General features: G+C 38.0%; 1 protein-coding gene across 5 annotated transcripts in view; it reads left to right on the top strand.

Annotated features, from left to right (window-relative positions):
* The window catches only part of znf827 (zinc finger protein 827), a 96,460-nt gene extending 73,691 nt beyond the window's left edge, over nucleotides 1-22,769 (top strand). For 2 of the 5 annotated variants that reach the window (XM_023334085.1, XM_014476180.2), the window contains exons 9-14: nucleotides 5,785-5,922; nucleotides 8,677-8,848; nucleotides 10,044-10,210; nucleotides 14,789-14,998; nucleotides 16,096-16,273; nucleotides 21,608-22,769. In XM_023334085.1, the coding sequence (XP_023189853.1) occupies nucleotides 5,785-5,922; nucleotides 8,677-8,848; nucleotides 10,044-10,210; nucleotides 14,789-14,998; nucleotides 16,096-16,273; nucleotides 21,608-22,427 (1,685 nt within the window). In that variant the 3' untranslated portion in view covers nucleotides 22,428-22,769. Of the gene's footprint in view, nucleotides 1-5,784; nucleotides 5,923-8,676; nucleotides 8,849-10,043; nucleotides 10,211-14,788; nucleotides 14,999-16,095; nucleotides 16,274-20,122; nucleotides 20,174-21,607 lie in introns of all 5 variants that reach the window. The other 3 variants (XM_023334088.1, XM_023334087.1, XM_023334086.1) reach the window with 3 other exon arrangements.
* The last annotated feature ends 4,946 nt before the right edge of the window (nucleotides 22,770-27,715 follow it).

Here is a 27,715-nt window from a genome sequence, read left to right as displayed (position 1 = left end):
TAATGCTTAGCTGAATGCCTAAATTTGGAAAAAGTTATTTACAGTTGAAACCAGATGTCAAACCAGAAATAATTTTTGCCACTGTTTGAAATTAAATCAGACTAAACTTTTCTTGTTTTAAGTCGGTTAGAATTACCTAAATTATTTCTATTTGCTAAATGCCAGAACATGTTTAGAGATTATTTTGTAACCTTTTTTTGGTATATTGTGCTTTAGCATGTAATTTGAACAGAAAGTCTTTTACCTTTTCACAACTGATTTGGATTGTTTCAATGTAATGAATATTTATTATTCCTAATTGCTGAATGACTTATTGATCTGTATAACTGAAATAAACGACGTCTTATATTTTATACGTTCAGCAAAGTTATTTAAATGTGGGGAATTTTTGTTAAATTAGTGTTTGGTTTGTGAAACTGTTGAAACTATTCATCAGATGAACCTAAAAGGAAGTTACAGTAGACTGTGAAGCACGGTGGGTGAGGTATCATGATATGGGGATATTATTTTACACTATAGAGAAGTGCCTAGGGTTAATCGGCTCATTTGGAGGCATTAAAGTACTTAAAATGGGATAATAATAATGATAGAGCAGCATGTCGGGTCAGTTTAACTTAAAAATACTTTGTTTACCTTACCGAAAAATTTAATATTGACGTATTTTTCTTCTAAGTATCTTTAAAGAGTGGTTGTGGGTGGTGATGCTGTAAGCAGGAAGGATCTCCAGTAGCTGTCAGCTTTAACATATTTAATGAGGCCTCTGACTGAAGGCTAACAACTTAACATCGATAATAATATTCACTTTTTCCAACTTTCTGCAGAGTAAATAATTGCTACACATCTTTATGTTCTTTATGATTTGGAGTAAAATGTGCAGAAAATGTATTTATATGTATGTAGATTAGATTTATTAGAGTTTTGAGCTTTACAAAATGTTTAGAACACTTTTTTAAAAGTAAAAATAAAAGCAGATTTTTATTAAATATATTATGTTGGTGTCACTAGCATGTAAGCATTCATTAATCCAGAGGCTCAAATGTAAAAACACTCCTTCAAAGTTGGGTAAGTTTTAAACTCAATTCCCTAAATCCCATTTCTAGCTCTGACATACTTCATAATGCAGTGATGTTCTGATTCCACACACACAAACTGTATGTGCACATTTTTGGAGCTTTTTTTTTAAATATAAACTGAGGTTAGGGCCCTCTACTTGAGTTGGCCTTTCTGAAGCCCGGAGCGTCCACCTGCCCCGCCCGACTCCCCCTCATCCCTGGCATCTCTCAGCTTCCCTTGGTGTGTCTTTGACAGTGAGGGATCCAGAGGTTAATTAGCTTGTGCCAGTTTCCTCTGTCCCTCTGCCAGTTAATGAAAATCTGATTGGCTTCTGGGTGTCAACAGTGTCCTGAAAGTTAATTCGTCGAGGCCTTTCCCCTGTGAGTTTAAGCCTTACATCCAGCCTCTGCTGCTTTCTGCTTTATCACCTCTGTTCTGCTTCGCAGATTTTTCTGTCTCTTAAGTTGGATTTCCTGACTTTTTTATTTCTTCTTTATCCAAATATTGGAGCATTGGTCAGATATAATGAAATGAAAGGAAATAACAGTTCCAATCATATACCTGACTACCTTGGTACAGGTCCTGGGATCACCCAATGTTTTTAAAAAAAAAAACTTTTTTTATCTTAAAATGTAGCAAACCGTATCAATTTTAAATTCATACAAACTCAGATGTAGCAAAAAGAATAAAACATACAGCGGATAAACACTGCCTAATTAAAAACATTACAGAAATGAATAAATTCCGAATATCCCACTCCAATTAATTAACCTCTAAAAATTTATTTTTAAATTATTAGAATGAAATAACATCTTTAAATGTTAATTGATAAGAAATGCATTAGGAATTATTAAATAAAAAATGTAAATAAATATAGAAATAAGCGGAATAATGAATATGTAGATAATAAAACAAAAAAATGTATCAAAACTCAAAATTATATCGCATAAAAATATTTAAGTTAATGAAATTAATTCTTAGAGAAATTTAAATGACAAGTTAATTGTCAATCAAATGTCTGAATTAAAATATTGGCAATTTTTATTTCCAGAGTAAATTTGAAATATATTTTTCCCTAATTTTGGCAGTGTCAGTCCCCCATATAGACTTAAAATTAAACTGCAAAATGAAGAAGAAAATCAAGAAATTTTAATGAAAATCAGTTTATATTACTTTTAGTAAATCAAATGTCCTAATTAAAATTGTTTTTTCACATTTCTGTTATTTTTACATATATTTGGCAGTCTTAGCCCTCCGTAAAGAAGTGTTTCAGTTTAAACAGAAATGATTTCATCAGGGTTCATGTGATACTCACAGTTACCCTCTTCCAGTCGGGATTTAGCTCGCTCCTTCATTTCTTGTTTGCGTCTCTCCTCTCGGCTCTAACAACACTAATTAAGGCGTTAACCACTTCAAGGCCATCCACTTTAATTGGCTTAATCATGAGTGTATTTGCTGGGTCATGGCTTTGGGTCCCTGCAGCCTGACTTCTGAGACCCTCGAGTGACCGACCCTTCCTCCTGCTTCTCCTCCGAATCAAGACACCTAATTCTCCTCCGCTTCTTCGGCTTCAGCCACAAGTTTGGACTAAAAGCTGTGCCGGAAATCAACTCACTTCAGTCAGATTGTATCTCATGCAGGAAGTCGGATAACGAAATATAATAATCACACATGTCACTACTTTCTCTCTAAGTTTGTACATTTGCACTACCCTCTCTCTAGGACTTTTACTGGCAAAGATGTGCACAGAAACAATGGAAACAAATATTGCTCTCAAATGCATCAAAACTTAATTCATTCATCTTGAGATGTTTTTTAATTTAAACTACTCATATAGTCATTAATCATTGAATATTCTAATGATTAATCAGATTTTTAAAATGGCACATTCTGCAGGTTTTACATTTAACCACTTAAGCCTTTTTTATGCAATATTAAAAATGCATAAAAAATACAAATAAACATAATTGAATTCTTTTTTTAAATAAGAAATTTAAAATCTTATTCCTTAAATTCTTTTAGTGAACGGTTGATCATTTGTAAAAAAAACTGCATCAAAATGTGAAAAGCTCAGACCTTTAATCAGTACAGTGATCTGTTGACCGATTAATAACTGGACACTAAAGGTGCTTAATAGGAGATTTCTTTATTTATTTATTTTTTTACTGAATTTGAACCAGGTGAAGCTAAAACTAGATCACTTAAGAAGTTCTGGGTTGAACATGTTTACAAACAAAAGCTTTCTTTATTATATGTATAATGTATTTCTTTTTTGGCTTATCTGCTTGGAGTGTGTTCTTTCAGCAATTGGCATACTCTGGTTGATTATTAATCGATTACTAAATTAGTTGACGATTATTTCAAATAATCGATTTATCAAGATTAATCCTATTAATCGATTCAGCCCTATTAGCACTTCAAAAATTTTTCAGTAAGTTCCCGATTTTGCTTCAAATAAAGAACTTGATTAGATTATTAAATAATAATTTCCAAGTCTATATTGCCTCTATGGACAATATTGAACAAGTGAACCAGTGCAATTGAAATGTTAAATGCAATTCCTGTCAAAGGTTTGGATGTTCCTGACTTGCCAGTTCAACCAGAAACAGTTAGTCTGGATTCCTGGTGTTATGCTTCATTCTGACTCCAATGATTTCTACTCCATGCCTCCATTGATGTTGGCTTGCTTTATGAAAGATTGAACTTTTTGACCAAAAACTCTCCTGGAGATTCAAGTGTAAAAACAAACAATGAAAATGTGGATAAATACCTTGTGTATTTAGTCCACTCATAAATATGGTGCCTGTTTCTTATCCAAAGACTGTGAAAACCTTTAGAGTACATGCCTTTATGTATCATGAGGACCTGTTAAATATAAATCCAGTCAGAAAATATAAAATGAGTCGTTATGAACCTTTCAGAAGGATAAGGATTCAAACTCAGACACAAAATCAACCTTCAGTCACGGCCATCTGAGTCCTCAGGCTTTAATCCTGCAGATAAATTGTGGGTGAGCTGAACAAAGGTGATGGTCAGGGATCTCTTTCTCTGTACAATGAGGTTCTACGACATGTTTATAAGTAATTACGCACATCGGCTTTAAAAATAGATATTTCTAAACATGACATTTGAAAGATAAGATATAAGGTTGCAAAAGGATTTAAAACTTTTCTTCAGCTTCAAATCATTTATTTTTGATGGAAAACATTAAAAATAAGAAATAAAAACAGGACAGTAAAGTAAAATCTCTCTTGATTGTTTTTACTTAAAGAAAATCAAAAGATTATGTGAAAAATTGCATTTTTTTTCTTGCTTTGCTGCTTTAAGAAGTCCATAAAAGCTGCTCTGACACAAATGAAAGCGACGATCCAAACTGCACACAGCACGACAAAGCTGGTTTGCATTTTGGGGGTCAAAGAGGAAGTTAATATCTGACACAGAGAGGAAAAATGCTCAAGGTTGCTGGAGTCAGTGCAACAGCAGCTGAACGTCTTCTCACACCACCATCTGTTCTTTAGGGACTCGCCACAAAGTCTTCCCCCTACATGCCTGGAAAAAAAAGAAAAAGATATTTGCTTTCTCTTCCCAAAGTTTTCAGAGCTGTATAAATACCACATCATTTGTCACCAGTGGAGCACACACAGGTTTTCTTCCATAATCTCATACAGGCACAGCTCAAGGCCAAACTGTGCAGCCTGAACAATGCACTCTGGAAATAAAGTCTTCATGTACTCTATGGAGGTTGCACAGCACAACGGAGAAAAATACTGCATGTTTTCTTTACTTCAGCTCTTTAAAAGCACCATCTCTGTTTTTGAGTTGGCATACGGTGAAACGGAGCTGCAGAGGTGTACTTACCATCAGAGGCTTCAGAGTAAAGGACTCCTGTTTGATGTTGACATTAAGAATGCGTTTAAGCTGCATCCCTCCTGTAGGTTAGATAAGGAGCGTCGTTTAGACGGCGACAAGCAGCTTTCAGAGTTTTGGGTTCACGGTTGAACGAGAAGTGAAAGTCACATTTTGCATGTTTTTGTAATTCAATTTGTGTCTCAAAGGCTTCTAAAAACAGCTCAAGTTCTTAAATAAGCCACCCAGCCATTTCTGGCAATAAGCTAATATTTTTAGGTGTCTGGAAAATGTGCAATTTTCAAAAACCTCCCTAGCTGCCACCTAGCAAACTTAGCTGAGTTTCAGTACTTTTGGTCAGTTAGTTTTACCTCTGTATGCACTGTACAATGGCTGTTGGAAAAGACAATTGTTTTGATGTTGACTTACCATTCAGAAACCACTTCCTGCATTCTTGATGGTTGTGCAGGAGACTCCACTTCTGCTTTTCAAAGATGTACAGTTGCATAATTGTGCAGTAGTTTGCAGCCATTTTCACATTTAAAGTGACAAGAGGCCCTAAAACAGTTAATAGGCAGGACTGAGGAGAATAAAATCTCATTATCTGAGAATGACTTAGTGCAAAAAATTTAATGAATATGTTTTTATATCGCCTGGAGACATATCCTAACCTGTTCAAGGAAGCATAAAAGGTCACTTTTAAGTGAACATTTTTGAAAACCATTTATTACTTTCCTTATAGTTATGTGCTACTTTAGGTTTGTTTTATAACATGGAATCTGATAAATACTTTTAAGCTTGGCGTCGTAATGTGACAAAAACATGCAACATTTCAAGGAGGTGTGTGCAAACGCAGTGAGTGATGGGAATGTGTCTTTATTTCAGATTCTGAGAAGGACGACGGCGAGCCAGGAAACGGCCTCGCCCAGTGGAAGCTACACGAGCAACTCTTCCCCTGTCCCGTCTGCGGGAAAGTGTTCGGCAGGCAGCAGACCCTGTCCAGACATCTGTCGCTCCACACAGGTAAACCACACGCTCACACAGAAGCTTGGTCTCCTTTAGAGGGCTGAAACGATTAATCAGATTAATCGTTATTTGTCAAATAATGGCCAACTAATTTAGGATTCGATTAATCGTTAACTGGAGTGTACAGACTAAACATGCCATTTTGCTGAATGTACAACACAATAAGAGCGGTAATTAAGTCAAAAGTGTAAAAAACATAAATATTTTGCATTGAAAAAAAATATTGTTAGTGAAGCTGTTTTACCCAGAACTCAAGTATCATAGATTTAACTTCACCTGATTAAAATTCTTTAAATATAAAGGAAAATCTAAGCACCCTTTGCTAATCAGTTAATCCAAAAATAATCAACAGGTTTGTCATAAACTGTTGATACTTTTTTAGCTGCAGATGCATCCTTCGCTACATTTGATCAAGTGTTCACTAAAGGAACGTTGTTACGTTGTACTTAATAAAATGTGTATTTCTTATTTACAAATGATTCAAATTATTTGTTTGTGCTTTTAATGTATTTTTAACATTGTATATTAAAACCTTAAATGGTTAAATAGAATTTGCAAAATGTGCCAATTTTTTATTCGACAAATCATCAGACTAATTGATTAATTGTCAGACTAAACGATTAATCATGAGAATAATTGATAAAATAATCATTATTTGCAGCTTGACTCCTCTTTTTTCCTTTAATGCATAGATGTTGTTTGTGGCGCCCGCTGTAAATAGATAAGGTTGACCGGACTAGATTACCCTTCCTCAAAAAAGATTACTACCGTGATTAGTCTCTCTGGGAAAACTGCCGTCTAATTACCCGGCTTGAAGGATGCTGCACATACTTACGGTCCGACTGGTCTTCTCCATCCGTTTCTCTGTCCTACACACACACACACACACACACACACACACACATAGAGGCTTGGGAGGCTTCCTCACTCCCTGGTGACCTGATTACTCTGCGTTTTCTCCATTGATCCGTTCAACCCCATCCCCGTCTTCCACTGTCCCGCTCTCTGTCCTCGTTAGTTACAAGAATCTAATAATAATCCCACCTTCCCGGTTATATTTAAAGGCACATTTCCTCTGGAGCCTTTTTGGGACACCACAGCTCACAAGATGAGACTTGTGTACCAAATGCCCCCCAAACAACCGAACATGCTCACACATTTAGGATACACACACACACACACCATCTGAGAGTGTTGGCTGCGAACAGCTTGGCCACACCACAGAGAGCAGAAGCAGGGGCATATGTCACTGTGATGGTCTTTTTGGTTTCCCCGGCGACATAAAGGTTGCCTGGCTTCATGTCCTTGGGGCAAATGGGTTGAGAGTTAGTTTTTGTTTTTTTTTTGTTGAGGGGGGGAGTAGACTTGTTGTTATGCTAATTTGTTTTTGCATAAAAGGAAACGTGTTTCTGCATATCTTCTATACTGCTTACATCGAAGTTTACATACACCGAATAAAAAGACACGTCCATCTTTTTTCCTAACTATTTTGAAGTGAAATCAGACCAAACTTTTCTTGTTTCAGGTTAGTTAGAATCACCAAAATAATTTCTATTTGCTAGATGCCACAATAATAAGATAATATTTCAGAGATTTATTTTTTAATGTCTTCAAGATCAAAAGTTTACATAAAGAATGATTACTGTCCCTTTAAACAATAAGGGAAGGCCCAGATGATGATGTCATGGCTTTGGAAACTTCTGATAGGTCTACTGACACATTTTAGTTCATTTGATGCATTTCAAGGCCACACCTGGAACTCCCTGCTTTCTGATTTCACACGATGGGAAAGTCAAGAAGAGGACAGAATTGTGACGCTGCAGCAGTCTGGTTCATCCTTGGGAATAATTTCAAGATGTTTGAAGATGCCTTGTTCTTCTACTCAAGTTCAGGCATGAGGGGAGTGTCTGACCATCAGACCGCTCAGGAAGGAGACAGATTCTAGTCCAAAATGTGCAGATTGAGCCCTGAACTAAAGCCAAAAAACTGAAAAGATGCAGCTGAAACTGGTAAGATAGAGTCATTATCAACAGTGAAACTTGTACCAACATGGGTTGAAAGGCCGCTCAGCAAAGAGGAAGCCATTATTCCATAAAAAACATAAAATGTCAGATTGTACCATCCTAAATGTGAAGTTTGGAGGTGGCAGCATCATGTTGTGGGGCTATTTTGCTGCAGGAGGAACTGGTGCACTTTATGAAGTGAAATATTGAAACAAAGTCAATGTTTTGTCATAGCCATCACAAAGCCCTAATCTCAATCCTGAGAGAGAAGCCGTGGGAAGATCAGGAAAGGCGCGTGTGAGTGAGGCGGCCTACAGATCTGACCCAGTTCCACTGGTTCTGTCAGGAAGAATGGACCAGAACTCCAGTAAACTACATTGAGAAACTTGTTGGAGGAAACGCAAATTATTTGACCCAAATCTTACAGTTCAGAGGCAGCCCTCTCAAATAAAAGAAAAGTATGAAAACTCCTAAATTTGAAGACATTAATAAATAAATCCCTGACATGTTGTGGCATTTAGCAAATGAAAATAACTCTGGAAATTCTAAGTGACCTAAAACAAGAAAGGTTTTGTTTGATTTAACTTTAGATGGTGAGGAAAAAATGGTGTATGTTCTGGGTATAAATCTATATTTATGTGTTTTTTACCTTCCTGAAAATTGGACCTTGTCAGGAATTGATTGACCAGGTTTAAAAGTTTGATCCAGAGAGAAGTTTAAAATGAGGCGGGTTGTGTGTGTGTTGCAGAGGAGAGGAAATACAAGTGTCACCTGTGTCCTTACGCAGCCAAGTGCAGAGCAAACCTCAATCAGCACCTGACCATCCACTCTGTGAAGCTGGTCCAAACAGACGCCGAGCAGATCGTCAGCGCCGTCACCGCCGACTCCACAGAGCGCAAGAACTGCCCATACTACTACAGGTAGGCTTCACACACAGCACACACACTCAGGAGGTGACAACACTGAGGTTTTACACAGATTAATTCATACATTATAGATCTTATAACCTACTTTTGTGAGTCAGGTTCACATTGTGTAATAAATACACAGGAAAATTGTCAAATTTAGATTTTATGTCTAACATTTCGGATGATGAACTTGAGTAATCATGCATTTATCTTTCCAGAAGAATATCTGATTCACACATGATTTATATGAGATGTTTTAACATCCGGTCAAAAGTTTACCGGATGGCAAACTTGTTGCCATGTGGGCTAAAATCGCAAAGTCAAAAGTTCTCGTTTGGATCATTCTGAATTTGAATATGAGCAAGGATTGTATCCCCAACTCCAACGTCTCTCTGACAATATGGTCAGACAGCAATCTAAAGAGGAGCAGCAAAAGCAAATGAAGCGGATTAGAAGTGCTAACTGATGATGTCATCCAAAGACATGTTAGTGTGAAATATCATCTCTACTGTTTTGAAATTGAACTGATAATCTCTCAAGACAACCACTGGACTTGAGTTGTGAGACTGACTGCTACTGGGGATCTTTCCTGCCCGCAGCTTTGCCATCCACAATGGTTATTTGAAAATACTTCAAAAATAATGAAAATAATATGAGTTACAACGTTTAATTCACCTGTAGTATAAACTATTTTGGTTGAAAATCCAGAATAAATGCAAACATTTGGTTCAGCTTATGTTTTTAAAACACTAAAGTTGTCTGTGGTGTAATCACTCCAACCTGGTAAAAGAACGAGTCAAGCCAACAAATGGAAGTTAAACGTCTGACTCTACATGAGCTGCTTTTCTCTTTGTCTTGTGCAGCAAACCCAGAGTGGTTTTAATTTTTTTTATTGACACAAACTGACCCGTTTCATCATATGAAACCAATCAGTTCCCATCTGGTTTAACATTTTATCGGATGCTCACCTGGACTGATTTTTTTTTTTATTAAATCTTTCTCTCTAGAAATTTCCTCCATGTTTCAACACTAGAAACTCATTTTTCTAGTCATTTTCAGATAATCTTATTCAAACTAAAATGAATGTGGAGACACCATACATTTGGTAATTTATGCAGGCAAATGTAACACTGAATCTGACTGTCTCCTTCTTCTCATTCTCACCATTTTTCTTCCCTCCCCCCTCTGCTGTCTGTTCCCTGTCCAGCTGCCATGTGTGCGGTTTCCAGACGGAGCTGAATGCCCAGTTTGTCAGCCACATGTCGCTTCATGTGGACAAGGAGCAGTGGATGTTCTCGCTCTGCTGCAGCGTCTGTGACTACGTCTGTATGGAGGAGAGCGACATGAAGAGCCACATCAGCACCGGACACGCAGGTAATGACAGCTGTCGGCGAAAAGACTCCGGCTTCGGTTGTCCTGTCAGATGTTGAGGTAAAAAAAATCAAATTAAAATGTTTTATTGCTAATTCTGATTCTTGAAAAGAGTTATTTTGGGAAACTTTTCACACGTAAGAGTGGGTGGAAACTTGTCTGGACGATAATTTTGATCTGGTTCTACAATACACGGCGTTTGAATTTAAACAATGCGGAAAATTCAACATTTGGGATTTTATGTGATAGGCCAATATACACATTAGGTTGTAATTAAGGGGAAGAACAAAAGTTTTGCAAATAAAAATCTGAAAAGTGTGGCGTGCATTTGTATTTGATTCCCCTAAAATAAATCAATTGTAAACAATTACCTTTAGAAATCATCTTATTAGCAAATGCAAACCATAAAGCAAGGTTTAGTTATAAAACAAAATGCCAGGCTGTTTCTGGGGAGAATTATTTTCTAATATTATTGCAAGTAAAGAAAATATTTAAAAAATTTAAATTTGAAAAAAAAATAAAAATAAAAAAAAATAAAAGAAAGTGATTTGAGAAAATGAAATCTGTAAGAAAATATAGGTTCAAATATTGTGTACATATTGTGTATGTTCCTCACAAAACATATTTTTTGTTTGAGAAGTTTTTCAGTTTCACTTTTGAAACTTGTATTTTCTTGTTATAATTTTGGAACAAATTTCTCTCCATAGATTTTAAAACCATCTGAAAATGGAAAGATTATGGCACAACCTACCTAAACTGGAGGGAATTATAAAGTAAAAACAGTTGAGAGGGAAACTTGGAAGAGCTTCAGAGAGCCAAAATTATTTATTACTCCTTTTTTTAGGTAACTGTATGGCTGTGACTGCATGACACATCAATTATAACCCCACAAACACAAATACTGCTCTTTAAACATTCCCATTTTAATACGGTTGTTTAGGACACCAGTCACATAAAAAAGTTTGATTTGTCTTACCAAACTGCACACAGTAACTGCATTTAACCATATTTTTAAATGTATTGACATTTATTGATACACCCATTGAAAAAGCTGAAGAAGAATATAAAAATAATCTCAGCAATACAAAGAGTTTTAGGGGATTTTAAACATTAACTGGAATTTATCATGACTATAATAAGTCAAAATTCTTATAAATTATAAAATTAATGTCCAACCCTAGTTGTGAGCTGCAGTGCAATGTTTTTATGTGTTAGAAAGGCCTAGTCGGGATGTGCTGTGGTGGCGCACAACCCACATGAGGAGGCCTTAGTCCTCGACACGGTTGTCGCAGGTTCAATTCCCGCCCTGGCGACCTTTGCCGCATGTCTTCCGCTTTCTCTCATTACCCACTTTCCTGTCAATTAACTATCAAATAAAGACCTCTAGAGCCAATAAAACCTTTAAAAAGAAAGGCCTAGTCAAAGGCTAGATTTGAATCCTTTGCACTACTTTGTGTCGGTTTTGCAGTTGTGGTAAAACATGAAGAGTGAATACTTTTACAGCTCTGTAATCATCTTTCAAGATCAGACCGTGTTTTTCATTTCTGTGAAAGAAGCTAGAATTGTTAGCAGAAACGTTGTGATGCAGGAGTTTAAAAACACGGGGTCAGAGGTCAGTTCAGAGGACGGGGAGGAAGAAACAAACAAGCCCGGTCCGATCGACCGTCCTCACACTTTTAGAGCCGCGGCCCTGAGTCCCAGGTTGTCGATACGCGTTTTCTTGTCTGAAACAGCTTTGTTCAGTTTTATTGCTGATGTTTTTTCCTCTTTTTTTTCCTGCTCCTTGTTGTGGGTGATGGTGTTGCTGGGTGGGAGTGTCCAGACAGCTGAGGGGTCCTCGGCAGTCCGTGGTGGCCTTGTTTATCTGAGAAGGCTGGCCGTTATCGTGCCTGTTGGGGAGGAATCGATAGGCCTCGGGTCCTGAGAAGACAGGCTGGGTTCTGCTCTGGGGACGACTTTTAAACCTCGCAGCCTACTGTGGCATTTATCTTTGTCTCAAACAAGACGGACTCCACTGTTATATGTACAAAAACTTTAATTACTTTAAACTGCACAAGCAAACGTCTTTGCGTCCTCGGGAAGATTCATCTGTGAGGGCGCAGCTGAGTTTACTGAGCTTAAAAAGCATCTGCTGCATCTGTTTCATCACATCCCAGGAATTAGTTTTGTCATAAACAAAGCAATGCTGCAAAATGATTGCTTTTATATTTTTGTTTTGAGCCATTTGTAGGTTAGTTATCTGCTTTTTATGTGGTTTTTCTGATGCTGGGACTGAATTAAAATTTTTAATAGAGCTAATTACAGGGGCTTTAATTAATTAATTGCATTTTTATCAAAAACTATCAACAAAATAAGCAGAATTTTCAATTCAAAAAACCTTTTTTTCTGATAAATTATTGAATAAGTAGGCTCAACAACACATATTTATTGTTTTTAATGTTATTCACATTATTCAACTGTCAGATTAGCTCACAGGGGAGCTTTCAAGTGTTTCAGGAACCATTTTTCCTTCACTTGTTTAGAAATGTGAATTTTGGATGCTAACGTTAGCATAGGGGACATCTGCACTGCTGCAACATTGAGATGCTTCAGGCTTCAGTTGCATGGCCAATGTTAAAGTTTATAACAGGAAAATTGGAAAAACAGTGAACAATTCTTGAATATAGATCAGAAAGTACTAGTTCCACCATTTTTTTCCACTTATAACAAGATGTTATGAATAATAAATCTGCCAATAGAACTTGTACATTTCAGTATATATAAACAACTTCCTATATCTTGCTGTAATGTTACTTGTAAGTTAGGTTTATCTTATTTCAAGTGTACTGAGATATTTGCACTAGAAAGTAAACAAAATACTGGGTAAGATTTGCTGTTTTTGCAGTGCAATGGCCTAGTTCAAGTGCAGATCTGATTCTGATTGAAATCTGATAGCCTTTTGTAAAAAGATTCCTCTAGAAGGAACTCTTGAATCACAGTGTACTTAGTTTTTCACTTTAATCTTCTCCATTCCCCGTTGTGTATTATTGTAAACACCAGGTAAAAGAAGCTGGACTATTTTTAATCTCCTGATATCTAAAAAACCAAAGGGGGAAAAAAGTGGTGTAATTTCATTTCTCAATGAGAGAAGGTAAGCAGATGCAGTAAAGGAAGCTGGTTGAGTTTATTAAAAATGCGGCAAAGACCAAGCTGTAATGACCTGCTATATATAGATTTGATGGAAGGTAATCATTCATCCTCCATCCCAGAATAATTTCCCTGCCTGAAAGAGCAAACCTGCTGCGTTTCTACATTGGTGTGTGCCTGTATTAAGGAGAGAGGTCAACCATTTGGAGGCTTCTTCCTGCCTCCATTCACTCCCTCCTGAGTGAATGCCCTTTGTTGCGCTGTGCCCCAAGATGCTCCCGCCATCTTAGCTCCTTCGGCCGTGACCCGCGCTCCCCGGCCCTCTCTGCTGCCGCCCCTCCTCCATCTAATTCCTCTCTCTTCTTGCTGAATTGTGGACTCAGAGAAGAGAATCAATAAAAGCCCACTGCATCTTGATTGGACTGGCAGCAGGGCTCCCAGTTCAGGCTGCCTGCTTTTATTCTGCATGTGTGTATTGGTAGCATGCGGGGGGGTGTTTCAGTGTGTGTGCGCGGGGGTGGACGTGGGTGTGTAGGGGAGTGGGTGTGTTGGCGTGTGTGTGTGTATGCAGATAACAATGGCAGTGCCCAGAAATAGATTTTCTGCACAGTATGCAGCCCACAGATTTATTTTTGGGTCTGGATTTTATATTCAGGCTTCATACTGGTGCTTGAAATCCTTGAAAATGTTCGAATTTCAAAGTTGGGAAAAGGCTTAATATTGGAACTGCATAGTTTTGTTATAAAGTGCAATCTAACATTTTATTAAAAGCCAAAATTTGGAAAATGAAACTTATAGATGAAACCAGATATTTTCATACATTTAATAAAGAGACAGACATTTTTTCCACTTTGTCTGAAGTGAAATCAAAAGAAACTTTTATTGTTTTAGATCAGTTAGATCAGACAAAATATTTCTGTCTAAATGTCAGAAAACTTGGCAAAAACATTTTTTGTGATTTTCTTTATTTATTGTGTTTAAGCATGTAATGTGAGCATGAAGCATTTACCTTACAATTTGTTTGGATTGTGGATTGCGTCAATGATATTAATATTTATTATTGCTAGTGACTCAATGACTTATATTTTATACATTAAATGTTATTGAAATTGAACAATTTTTTTTTGTTAAATTAGTGTTTTATTCTTGGACCACTCCAGTGTATAAGGTGGGTGTTAAATTTCAAAACATAAAAGTTTGTTATATTTTAGTTGACCTCTGCTGTAGAAGGTAAAATACCATCACTAGATTTTATTAATGTGATAAATTACATAACATAATAGTGATTTGAAACTATCTTTTTTAGTTCATTTGTATTATTTTTATCTCCAAAGTGTGGTGCTGGAAAAGTTTGAAAATTTCCTTGAAAGTGCTTGAATTTTACTGTGGTTATTATTTCTCCGTTTTGTCGTCTCTCTGAGACTTAACTCTCACTTCCTTCCTTCTCCTGTCCAGGTTTGAATTCAAGAAGTCCCCTCAGTGAAACCAAGAGCACCTCATCGTCTCTCTCGGCCCTTAGCGATTCGCTCAACAGCTCGGAGGGCGGGGACGTTGCCCACGGCAACGAAGAACTGAAGAACCTGCTGGCCCCGCCCTCGTCGGCGGGCAGCCAGGCGAGCTGTGGAAGTCACTCGGGATCAGGAACTGAGGACAAGTCGGACAAAGGTTAGGAACAGGAAACACATGCTCTGTTATTTTACAGTCTATAAAATCTTGACATCACATTTGATGTTTTTTTTGTTTTTTTATCATTTAAATAATATTTATTAACATTTAAAATCAGTCTAATCTATGCTTTAGTTATATTTGTAATAAGTTTTCAACCAGCTTTTTAACACGTGCAGCAGGAACTAAAACACAATGAGACGGAGAACAAGCAAAGCGGGAGGGCTGAGGCAGAATTGGACTTTTCTGATCAGTCAGCTACTAAAATCTAGTCCACACATGCCAAATGAAATTATAGGAGGGAATGAGATGTATACTCCACAGGCAGGGTATCTGTAAATATTTCCTTGGTAATAAATGAGTCACCACAAACTGGCTTTTTTTTTAAATAGGCTCTTTAAAGGGAGAATAATCTGTGAATGAAAAATATAGACAAATGTAGAAAATAACTTCTTCCATCTTTTCTGATTCCTCCTACTTCAGTTTTAAACATTCTGACCTTTTCGTGTTCTTACTTCAGTAGTGATTTCTGCACTACAAGATAAACGTCAGAACCAAGGGTGCATTTTTTGCAGATTTCTGTCCGATCACCAATTTAAAAAAAATAAACTTGACCTGCCTATTCTGAGCTGGGCCAGTACACTTTTTTTGTTGAGATGAAGTCTCTAAGAAAGCAACACACGACTGCAAAAAGCCAAAATGGTAATTATGCTAAAAGGGAAGTTATGCTAACATATGGTAGCATAACTTTTATTGTGGCTTTTGCATATTGTTTACGTTTTTAGGTTAGAAAGGTAAACAAAATGCTCTGTTAATGGCATAATCAAGACTGGGACCTAAAGAATGACTTCATTTCATATTATTCCTATTTTAAAATAGAGTTGGGAGCTTTTTATTGATTCCCAAAGCAAGAATCAATAAAATCACAGATGTGTCAGAATTATAGGATTTGCATGAGATTTTGTTCTTACTGTATTTGATTGTTCCAGGAGGCAGTCTTGATAAAACCTAGTCTAGATCACATCCAGAATCTAATCAGACTAGATTTACTTCGCCCATTCTTCACTTATTTTGTTCTGTTATTCTTTTCTCTCCAGGCTTCGAGTGTGTTTTCTGCAACTTTGTGTGCAAGACGCGCAGCATGTACGAACGGCACCTCCAGATCCACCTGATCACGCGGATGTTTGAGTGCGACGTTTGCCACAAGTTCCTGAAGACGCCCGAGCAGCTGCTGGAGCACAAGAAGTGCCACACCGTCCCCTCCGGAGGGCTCAAGTAAGGAAAGCAAGTACAGACACAGGTTCCTAACTCCACCAGTCCTTCCTCTCCATCGTCGTTCCAATTCACCACATACAAAAGCCTCCAGAAATACAGATTTACAACAGAGATGTGCCAGCTGAATTATTTAATCTCTACCTGATTTAAATAAAATAGAACAAAATTCATTGTCCTGCAAAGAGAAAATTTAGGTGTAACAGCAGCAAAAGATATAAAGGTTCGCGCAAGAAATATATAAAAAAAAACAAGATTAACATTTGTGCAAAGGGCACCAGAACCTCTGGCTGTAGAATTTGCACCACAGCATTATGCTGCCTTCACCATGCTTCACATCTGGCAAAAACGTCTTATTTGTGAAAGCCTCGGCTCTTCCAAACAGCTAAAACTTTCTCTGACCAGAAACCTTTACTCCAGATTATTTTTTTTACCTATGTAAAAAAGAAGAATATATTTTAAAATATTGAGTGAAAATGTCACCTTAAATGAATTTAAAAAATCATTAGTATTTGAAGATGTTATTTTTTTTATCTGTGACAACGTCACACTAAACAACAAAAAATTTAAAAAATGAATAAAAATATTTTTAAAGTCCATGTGCACCAATCAGCAGACTTGAATTTTTATAGAATATAGCGGAGGGCCGCACAAAATCATTTTAGAGAGCCACAAATGGCCCCCGGGCCACGCTTTGCGCACCTTGTTTACATTTAAAAAATATATGTAAAAAGAAGTTCCCTCTGCTTCTGCTACTTTCTAACTAAATAGACCCAGAGGATGATGCTGCCACCTCCATGCTTGTTTGTGAGCCTCAACTCTTCCAAGCTTACTTCCTTACAGATAGCCATAAAATATTTCTCCATACGGCGTTTTTCTTTTCCGTAAGCTGCGCAATTCAATGAAGTTCAGCTTAATTTTGGTAAAAGACGGCAATTATTTCAAACAAAAACTGGATAAACCTATACGAAATCAGGCACTTCATCAGCCACCATCTTTGTAATCAAGGCGACACATGACGGCTGAGAAATAAGAAGTGAGCTGCGAGAGCCACACAGATGACACCTGTAAGCGGCAGAATCGCAGATGCACGGTCAATTTGAGGACAATTTCAGCCATGTGGCTCGAATCAGTTAACCTCACTTCTCTGCTCATTATCTGCTGCCAGGAAAACCAAACGATGCAAGCTGTAGTTTCGCTGCTTGACAGCTTCCCTTGGCAAGTCTGACTTATTAGACAGTGGTCTGTGGGTCTGCAGTGGCTGTTCTGAACAGAAGGGAGAGTGGAAAAGGAGCTGGAAATGGGCTTCCCCTCGGGGTCTGTTGTTCCTCTGCCCACAGCTAACAGCCATGCCAGAGAAAAATATCTGCTGAAATCTGCATTCCAGCAGAAGTACACAGACACTTGGATTGGTTCACCAAGTGGCTGATTATATAAAATCTGTTGGCGCACCCCTGAAAGATAATCAGACACACTTTATTAGCGGAGATATCTCAGTTCTTACTGCCTTTATTTGTTAAAAATGTTGCTCTGTCTACTATAGACGGGTTATAATGTACAAATATTCAAACATTTATTCATAATATTCTGTTTGGAAGTGCTTCACACTTTCTAGAACCTACTTTTCTGCATTTTGTACCATTTCAAGCTCAGCCAAATCCATCCACTGACCTTTTCCCACACACAGATGCTGGCCTTAAGTTTCAATCCATCCAAGTGATTTTTTTTTTTAAAGTAACGTTTCCAGATTAATTTCAAGCAACATGAGCCATGTTTTTGTTTCGTCTAGTCTGTGCATGTGCAGAATCATTGAAGTGTCACTACGACTGCCGCCTCATCATGTCATGAACAGGAATCTGTGTTCAACATGTGTTTTTCTGTGCAGACATCAGTGGAGTTAGCATGTACTTATCCATCACATGCCACTGGATCAGAGTAGGAAGCTGCAAACAAAGTCACAGCACTGACGTCTTCTGCAGAGATCAGAACATGAATGCATAGGAAGCCCCTCGTTAGTTCCAAAGTCTCCACACGTGGATAAATTAAATCAACTGTATTTGGAATATTTGACATGTTTCTTCTGTCTGCTGTAAATGTTTTTCTAGTTCAAATTTCTAGCAGTGAAAATCAAACTTTTACCAAGTTAATAGAGGTTACTGAGGGAAGAAAAAGGAGCACTTTTATGTACATATAACTTGTGGGTAAACACTTTGAAACAGTATTTAGTTTTCAACTTAAACTTTTTTTTAATCAAAAACAGGAATTAGAGTTTGGTTCAGAAGTTTACATACACTGTTTTGGGTATAAATGTCATTATTTTGGGGCTTTTTATTTTTCTTCTAAACGTATAGAACTCTAAGCATGATGCTGCCACTACTGTGCTTCACAGTTGATATGGTTTAGGTTGGAAAGCCTTGCAACGACTCACCGTGGCAAAATGTCTCGGCATGATGCTGCCACCACCATCTTTGACAATAATATTTTTGTAAAATACTGTATATCTGCAAAGAGTATCAAAATGCAGTTTTTAATCCATACAGCGTCAAAATTATTTATGTTGATTCAAATATTTACACACGCATCCACCAGTATTTAATTTGTGGTTTGACCACCAACTGCTAGAACTCAACAAATCAACTTATTTATTTGGGGTGGTTTCCTTGCTGGTTGTTTCTCAACATCCAAACTGTTCGGGCCTCTTAATAATTTCTACTCATGCACAATTGTTTAAAAAATGGCTCCAAAACACTTTCCCAAACTAAATCTGCAATTCTTCTTATACCTTAACCGACCTCCTTCGACTTTACAAATTAAAACAAAAAACTTCCAGCTACGGCTTCTTGTTTTTTAATTTCTTTACTGTAAAAATTTTTCCAACCTGGAAAAGAACCTTCCACACTGCAAAAACACAAAATTTTCCCAAGTATTTTTGTCTAGTTTTAAGTTCAAACTTACAAGTAGGTCTTGTAAGTTAGGCCTTCTAACTCGTTATAATTTATTTTAAAATTATAACAGTAAGCAATAAATCAATTAATTGAGTGATAAATTATAACAAACCCAATAATTTCCATTGGCATGGTTATTGTTTTTTCTCTTTTCTCCTTTTCTACCAAAAACTGGATGAAAAAAGTTTTCAGTTTTGGTGTTTTGGTCTCAACTAGCTCTTTTTTTAAAGGAAAATTTTGTTTACAAAGACTTCAGTATCCATTTTCTTTGTTGTTTCTGTTGTTTTGTTTATTTATTTTGGATATTTAAAATGACTCCCAGTTTCAATGTTAAATGTTCATTAGAAATTAAAGTTTGTTGATCTTTAAAATTGCATTCTTGCATTATATTACTTGATAATGGTCTCAAAACAAGAATATTATCGTTTATCACAATCATTTCTGGGACAATTTATCATCCAGCAAAATGTATTGTGACAGGCCTATTACAAATAACTTCACAGCAAAATATAGTAGCATGTTTTAAGTCAACAATTCCTCAGTATTGATGAAAAAGTTGTAGTTCCACTGTCAGATTTTATAACATGGGGAAATGTCTTGTTAAAGGTGAAATAATTTGTATAGTATTAAGGAATAATTGTAATTTAGTTTTGTTCTATTTCAAGTGTGCTCGAGATATTTGCACTAGAAAACACTTGATAAAATTTTGTGTTTTTACAGTGCAGATGAATAATAAAAGCCCAAAATGGATGACATCCTTGTCGGTGACGAGTGTATGTAAACTTGTGGCCGTATGCGCAGACAGACGGGTGTAGCCAGATGTTTGTGTTTCTCTGTATGACGGCGCGAGGGAGAGAGGGCCTTGATCATTTCGAGGTTTTTTTTCTGAGGTGATTCTGTTCTGCAGGGTTTGTGAAGCGCTTTGGGGCCCAGAGCAGATGAAAGGTGCTATTTAAATGTAAGTGCCACTCATTCCTTCATTTCCCCCATCATGTCCTCCTGCTCCCATCTTTCTCCAGCCTGTCACTCACCCCCCACTCTTTCCACCCACACACCCCACTCACACCTGCTCACCTTCATTCTTACACCATTAAACCGACACACATCTCCAGCATATTTTCCACACAGTTTTCCTTTATCCGTCTTCCTCCTCTTCATCACTTCCTGTTAATCAATGTCAAGCTGTGTTACTTGGTTGTGAATGACCTGAGTGAAATTGCCCTCCCCTCCACTGTCTTCAATTCAAACAAAATTGGTGTCAAGGGTTTGTGCTACGTTTGTGCAGCAAATGTTTTTTGTGCCGCAATCATTTTTAAGATATTAATACCTTGTGTTGCTAAGACGTTCCTGAACGAACATAGAAAAAGTGTTTTTGTTTTAGGGAAATATGGATTGAATTTTTGACCTTTGAACTTTTAAGACCTTCAAATCAAAAGCACTACAAACGAACATTTTACCAGCGTAAATGTTGCACATTTGACACCAAATTTGTTAAATTAAGTAAATGTGGGAATCTGCTTGACCTTATACGATTTCCAGAAACGTATATTAAAGGGAACACAATTTACATTTTGCACGTTTTTGTACCTCAGTTTGGATTTCTATAACTTCTAAAAGCAGCCCAAGCACTTAAAAACTCACCCAGTTAGTTTTTGGCAATAAGTTAATGTTTTTTGGTGTCTGGAAAATGAGCCTTCACAATGTAACGTAACAAATCAGCAGACACTGACCCTCACCCGGCAACCCCAGACCGCTACCTACCAACCCCATCTGAGTCCAGCTTGTCACCTAGCAACCCAAGCAGAGCTGCAGCACGATTGCTCAACTGGTTTTCCAGTGGCTGCTGGAAAAGACAGATATTTTGTTGTTTAATTACCATCCAGAAACCACTTGGTGCATTCTTGTTGTTTGTGCAGGAAGCTCCATTTCTGCTTTTCAAAGATGCACAGATGTATAATTGCTCATCTGTTTGCAGCCATTTTCATGTGTGAGTTGGGAGGCGTGGCCAGCGGCAGTTTTTTTGGGATTTAAAGTGACAGGAGGCCTTAAAACAGTTCACTCTGAAAGAACTAACCAGACTAAAATCTCATTGATTTTGTAAAAAAAAAAAAAAGTAATTTACATGTTTTGTATAGTCCACAGTCCTATCCAACCATGTTCAACAAAGCATAATAGATCACCCTTAATATCTTAAAAATGAAAGCAGCCCAAATGAAACTTTTTGGCTGCTCAAACCAGCACAAACGTTTGACACTAATTTAGTTTGATTTGAAGACGGTAGAGGAGGGAGTAACTCCACTCAGGTTTGTGAATGTACACTTTCCCTTCAGCTGTCTTCTGCTTCTGTGTGTGGCGTCCGTCCTCCCTCCTCCCCTCTCGTTGCATTAACCAGGTGCCCTTTTTGCATCTACTCCACCAACCGTCCAGCGGCCATGGAGTGCCACCTGAAGACGCACTGTAAGGTGGAGTACCGCTGCCGCATCTGCCAGGGTCTGTGGCCGGACCAGGCCTCGCTGGAGGCGCACATGCGGGGGCATCGCCTGGGCAACCACTACAAGTGCGAGCGGTGCGGCTACCTGTCCAAAACGGCCAACAAGCTCATCGAGCACGTGCGCGTGCACACGGGCGAGCGGCCCTTCCACTGCGACCGCTGCTCGTACAGCTGCAAGCGCAAGGACAACCTCAACCTGCACAAGAAGCTGAAGCACGCGCCGCGCCAGACTTTCGGCTGCCGAGAGTGCCCCTTCACCACCACGCACCCCTTCGTCTTCAGCCGCCACCTCAAGAAACATCAGAGCGGAGGCCCGGGGGGGTTGGATGGAGGTGTAGGAGGGGGAGGCGAGGACGAGGAGGAGGAGAAGAGTGGCGGAAGCGGCGGCAGCAGCCCCCTCATGAGCCTGACAGCGTCGCAGGCGCTGCAGTCCGTCGCGCTGTCGCTAACGCTGGGCCGGTCCCGCCAACTGGAAACGGCGAGCCACAGTATCAGCAGCCCCTCTCTCTTCCCTCCCTCCTCTCGCCATATGTTGGAGCAGTACAGAAACGGCGAGCAGGCCCACCTGATCCCCCTCACCACCCTTTACACATTCCACTCGCACCTCCACTCAAGATGGCGGCCGGCCACGTCTCCCCACGTCTTCGCCTCGCCCTCCCACTCCCACAAGCACTCCTTCCTGGCCTACCTGGGACTAATGGAGAGGGCCAAGACTGTGTGACCTCACCCTCCTCCACCTCTGGACCACTGCAGCGGGAGCAACGTCTTTTCCAATCAGACCAGCAGAATAAGCTGGACCAGACAAACATATTAAAGGACGAAAAATAATAATAAAAAAAAAACATTTATAAGAGAAAAACGCTGTACATGCTAAAATGCATTTATATCAAAAAGCTGCTTTTCTTATCAGTTCTATCAATTGAATTATTACTACTACAAGTACTACACTCTATTACCTTTTTGTTTTCTGTTTGTAAGCATCTGAATGACCTGGACCCAGTCGCTTTATCTGATGAAACTTGCGGTTTTATAGATATTTTTCTTTAGTCGTTTGACAAAAAAAGGTTGGGTAGGGGGGAGGGAAAAAAGACAAAACAGACATTGCAAGTGCTACATTTTAGTGCATTTATGTCCCTTTGCTATTATGCATCGAAATGGCATGCCTGTTTCTGTGTTTCAGCTAGCTGTGACGTCATTAGGAAGCTGAACTCCAGATATCCCGAAGTGTTAACCGCTGCGACTCGGACGCAACCAATGAGACGGGAAAGCTTTTCATCTGAAAGGTCACGTTTCCAAAGCGACGCCTCAGACCATGCACTTACTTACTTATTTATCAACCTTGTACATAGTTTTGTAGTCCCTAGCCCCGTTCCCGTCTGTTTGAGTTGCTTTTCTTTTGTATAACGGTGACGGCGTGACGTGCGTTGCTGCTGACTGATCTCAATTCTGTCTCAGAATCAATGTGGTTTCGTGGAACAATGAAGCTAACAGGTTGTTGTTTTTTTTGTAAACTTGGAAGATTTGATTACACTGCAAAAATACTAAATCTTACAAAGTAATTTTGCCTAGTTTCTAGAATAAATACCTTAGTACATTTAAAATAACACAAAACGTAATGTTTCAGCAAGACATAGTAGCATGTTTTAAGTCAGTAATTACTTAATGTTGATTTTTAAAAGGTACTAGTTGCATTGGCAGATTTTTTCACTTATAACAAAATTTTTTCTAATAATCTGCCAGTGAAACAAGTACTTTTACATCAATATTAAGAAACTGTTGACTTAAAGCATCCTCCTACAGCTCACTAAAAAGTTACTTGTAAGTTAGTTTTGTCTTATTTTAAATGTACTAAGATATTTCACTGGACAAAAATACTTTTTTGTTTTTTGTTTGTGTTTTTACAGTGACTGTAAATATAGAAAATATTCAATCTGAACTATAATTGAGAAAGATGCATTTATTATCAGAAAAGCTAAATATAAGGGTTTTTTGTATTCCCAGGTGAATAAGCAGTAAAATCTTACAGAGCGGGGGTCATCTCTACACGTCATCTAGTGTTTAAAAATATATAGCAATATATGCATCGCTGCAGCTGTGTACAGTACTGTGCAAAAAGAATCACCTTCAGTTCTTTTGTTTTTTCTTCCAAGGGGATTTCTTTAAATCTGTTAGTTTTAGCTTCTTTTATTCTCAATTTCCCAGTAAATTAAATTAAATTGTTCATCTCTTACATATGAAGGCATGAAAACCTTAAAACTTAAGGGATAGATACACAATTCTTAGTCATAGAAAATGATCTATTGTTGTTAGTGGTAGAACCAACCCGACTGGACCGCGTTCGCAGTCAAAGAAACACTTTTTATTAGTTTTTGGTTGTTTTTTTTTTTTTGTGGATCTGGACCCAATTGGGTCGTCTGAACTGAAAACTGAGCTGGAAGCTCCTTTATTTGTAAATTAATGGACAAAAATGCACTGGCTACAACACAAATGATCAAATGACTATTTACAATCAGAGTGATGGAGCTGATAGCCTGACTAACCAACCAGCGAAGATCAGCTTTTGAGAGCAGAATTACTGGAAAGGAAGATATTTTATGCAATAAGTTTAGCTGGAGTTTATTCAAGTTTTTTAGCTTTAGAATCAAAATAAATCAATTTATGGTATTACTGTAATTATTTGGCTTATTCTGGCAGCAGTATTAATTAAGAGATGAGATCACCTTTATTTAAATATTTGAGTGGAAATATTATGACTCTGGTGTTTTGACTCAAATGTTATCCTGTGAGATCACAGACCGCCAGTTTAAGTTTGCGACCAAAGATTTCGTCAAAGCGAGCAGCTCTTAGTTACACGTAAGGTCTTCATGTTTTTTCCTCTATTTGTCAACTTTTCTAGTGAAAACTAGAAATCTTATTTTGCAATCGAAAGAACAGCAAAGGTATGAATAAAACGTATAAAAGAGCTTAAAAAAAAAGTCAAGATTGACTGCAATTAATGTTAAGTTGAGGGTTTCAAACTTTTGCACAGTACTGTAAATAATCGTGATGTTTCCCCCATATGCATGCAGTGCAGCCCCCCAGTATACTGTAATCACTGGGAGGCCTGGTGTTCTGGTGTTTGGTGATCCTCGCCTTTAAGTGCGTCTGTAAGCAAACCTCCTGTTATTATTTCTGAGACCAGGTTGACATCAGCGCAGCAAATATGCAGATCTATGTATCACGCATCCATATGTAGAAGAGATATATGAGAAAACTGTTTTGTGGAGGCGACCTGCTGCGGGTTAGCGAGCTTCCCCGCCAGCCAGAGTCGCCACAGGCCGATTCAATGGTGCTTTTTGGAGCTTTTTGTAATTTTTGTGTACAAAAGAGAAGAAAAAAAACTGTTCCAAAATGACTTGAATGAATGTATTTTTGTTTATGTACATGAAAAAGATGCGATACAGAGGAGCGTGAACAGTTCTGGTAAAGGGGGGGAAAGCTGGTGTGTCTGGTGGCCTTTCTGTGTCTTTTTCTGTTGGATTTTTTGTGTTTTTATATTCAGTTTTGTTTTTTTATTACTGAGCCTTTTACATCATATTCAACATTTTCTACTAACGCTCACCGAGAAGCCCCTGTAGGGTGCAGAGAAGAAGAGAAGCCATGGTTTGTACAGTGTTGCGTTGGGCGGCTTCGGTTAGGCAGGCCGACTTGGTACTGCTGTTCGTCCAACTTCCCCCCTTCTGTCGATCTTTGAGTTTTAATTGCACTCGTTATTGTTACTCTTTAAGCCAAAAGCACTTAAACGTTTTATTTTATTCTCTTTTTTTTTTTTAAGAGCAAACTTGGATCCATAATGGGACTCAATCAGCCCCCCTTCCCTTTAGTTTCTGCTCGTTTCTGACGGTGCAAAAGGCTGCGCCTCTGTGAAATCGGAGAAAAGTCAATGAACACAAATTGCAGGAATTAGACAGTAGAGGTCAAGCTCCCCTCCTGGGAACTAAAGGTCCCAGACTAAATAGTTCTGGCCAATTTTGCACAGTGCTGCACTTTTTTTTGATGATGAGAATATGTATTTATCCATAAAAATGCTGAAGGAAAGGTTTATTCTGGCGACATCAGGCAGCGTAGTTCAAGTATTTTCTTTTGATAAAGGCTTTATGTATTGATTGCGCTTGTGTTCCTAAGTGTTCTTCAAGCCAAATTCCCTTATTTGTAATGTTTTTGTATTATTACTATTTTTGTTTAACAGGTTTATTTTTTTGTTTTTGCTTTTGTTATTGTTTTTACATTTCTCTCTTGTTAAATTTTAAATTTCAAAGATCTTGGACCGTTCCTGCGTCTCGCCACCGGATGTGATGTTAGGATTGAATCCGTCACGTCCCGCTCTGGGAGCGACGCCCCAGTCGTCCTCCCCCCGTTTCGTTCCCGTTTGTTTCCTGAGAGAAAGGCGCATCCTTCCCAACTGTTTTATCTTTTATACTCTAGTGCCACTTGGTGGAAGGAAACCACCTGAGACTTCTGAGAATGAGTCAAACTAATTGTCAGGGTCCAGTAGAATAGAGTAAAAATGTGTCCACTCTTTTTCTGTCTTTTCTTACAGCGGAATCATGACTTGCTGCACTTCCTCCCGTCCCCTTTAGCTTAAGTTTGATGTTTAAAAAGGTAAACGGGGATCAAGTCGTTTAAAGCACTTATCCTGTTTGTTTTTTTGGGGGGGGGGTTATGACTGTAGGGGGTTTGCTCAGTTGTCCGCAGCACAATGACCTTCTCTTGAGCTCAACTACCTTCTCAGCACTTCAAAGGATGCATGACATGTTTTTCTCTCTGGTTGTTTCCAACTTGACTCCCGGGGGTTTGCATTTAGATGCACTGTCTACAGTCGGTTAGCTTTAAGTTTGGCTGTATGTCATGATTAGAGAAAAAAAAGGCTCAACTATCTTAACTTTTGGCACTTGGTAAAGATTGGTATGTGCTGTACAAAGCTTTTTTTTATTACTCCATTGTTAAGGCTGTACAGGGTTGTGACGATAACTGGTAAATAGACCATTTGTACTTTTTCTTTTTGGGTTTGTATTTGTTTTTGTTTTTTTTGTTTCTTTTTTTTCTTGTTCACTTTATTTTATGTTCAACTTGCCAGATCTAAATGTAACAGGATTTGAAAGTAAAGCTTACATCAGATATTACTTCCATTGCCTGTCATCTCTTTGGTTGTTGTTGTACAACGTCTATTGTTACTCGTGCAAAAATACAAAGTTCATTTAAGTTTTTAATGATGGGAAAAGCCAATTTAACCATTTTTTTAATGTTCAGTCAAAGCACCTTGAAAGGCAAAAGGTCCAGTTTGTTCTAATTTATTCTAAAACAATCCAATGTTATAGCCGTTCTGCAGGATTTATTAAACATTAATACAAATTTAGCAACTGATTCTATAATGTTGTCTAAAAAAAGAATGGGGTAAAGTTTTTTCATCCATAGAAGCCCAGCTGATTATATCAAGTAAAGATTTTGTTGGCCAAATCATAGAGGAAGAAATCCTATAACTGCTGCAGGTTTTTGCTCAGTTGTTTTTATTATTGACTTGGAAATGGAAGCTCCAGTAATGAAACTGGATTAAAAATGGAGACTTTCCACTCTTGGCAATAAAAAAACAATAATAATGAACTAGAAAAAAAGCTTGATAATTTACTACTGCTTCTACATAGCAAATGAGTATTTTGAACACTGGAAATATTCGTTTTTAGGCTGTTTGACGGGGCCTTTTTATCACATCGTAGCAAAGACGAGCTCTGTGCTGCCTCTAACGTTAATCAGTCATGTCATAACCACCACAGGGAGGTTGACATAAAAATAGGTGGTAGATATTTTCTGAGTAAAAAGATAAAACACATCAGAGTTCAGCACCAGTCCAACAAAAACAGGACGCTTTTATATTTTTAAATATAACATCCTTCACCCTGGATGTCTGACTGTTGACCCCTCAGTGCAGCCAGTCTGTTTGCTCCAAGTGTTAATCAAATTACTCCAGGAGTA

This window comes from Xiphophorus maculatus, chromosome 5, assembly GCF_002775205.1.
Source record: "Xiphophorus maculatus strain JP 163 A chromosome 5, X_maculatus-5.0-male, whole genome shotgun sequence".
Lineage (NCBI taxonomy): Eukaryota > Metazoa > Chordata > Actinopteri > Cyprinodontiformes > Poeciliidae > Xiphophorus > Xiphophorus maculatus.
The sequence above is the reverse complement of the archived record's forward strand: the minus strand, read 5'-3'. Positions and strand labels throughout refer to the sequence as shown.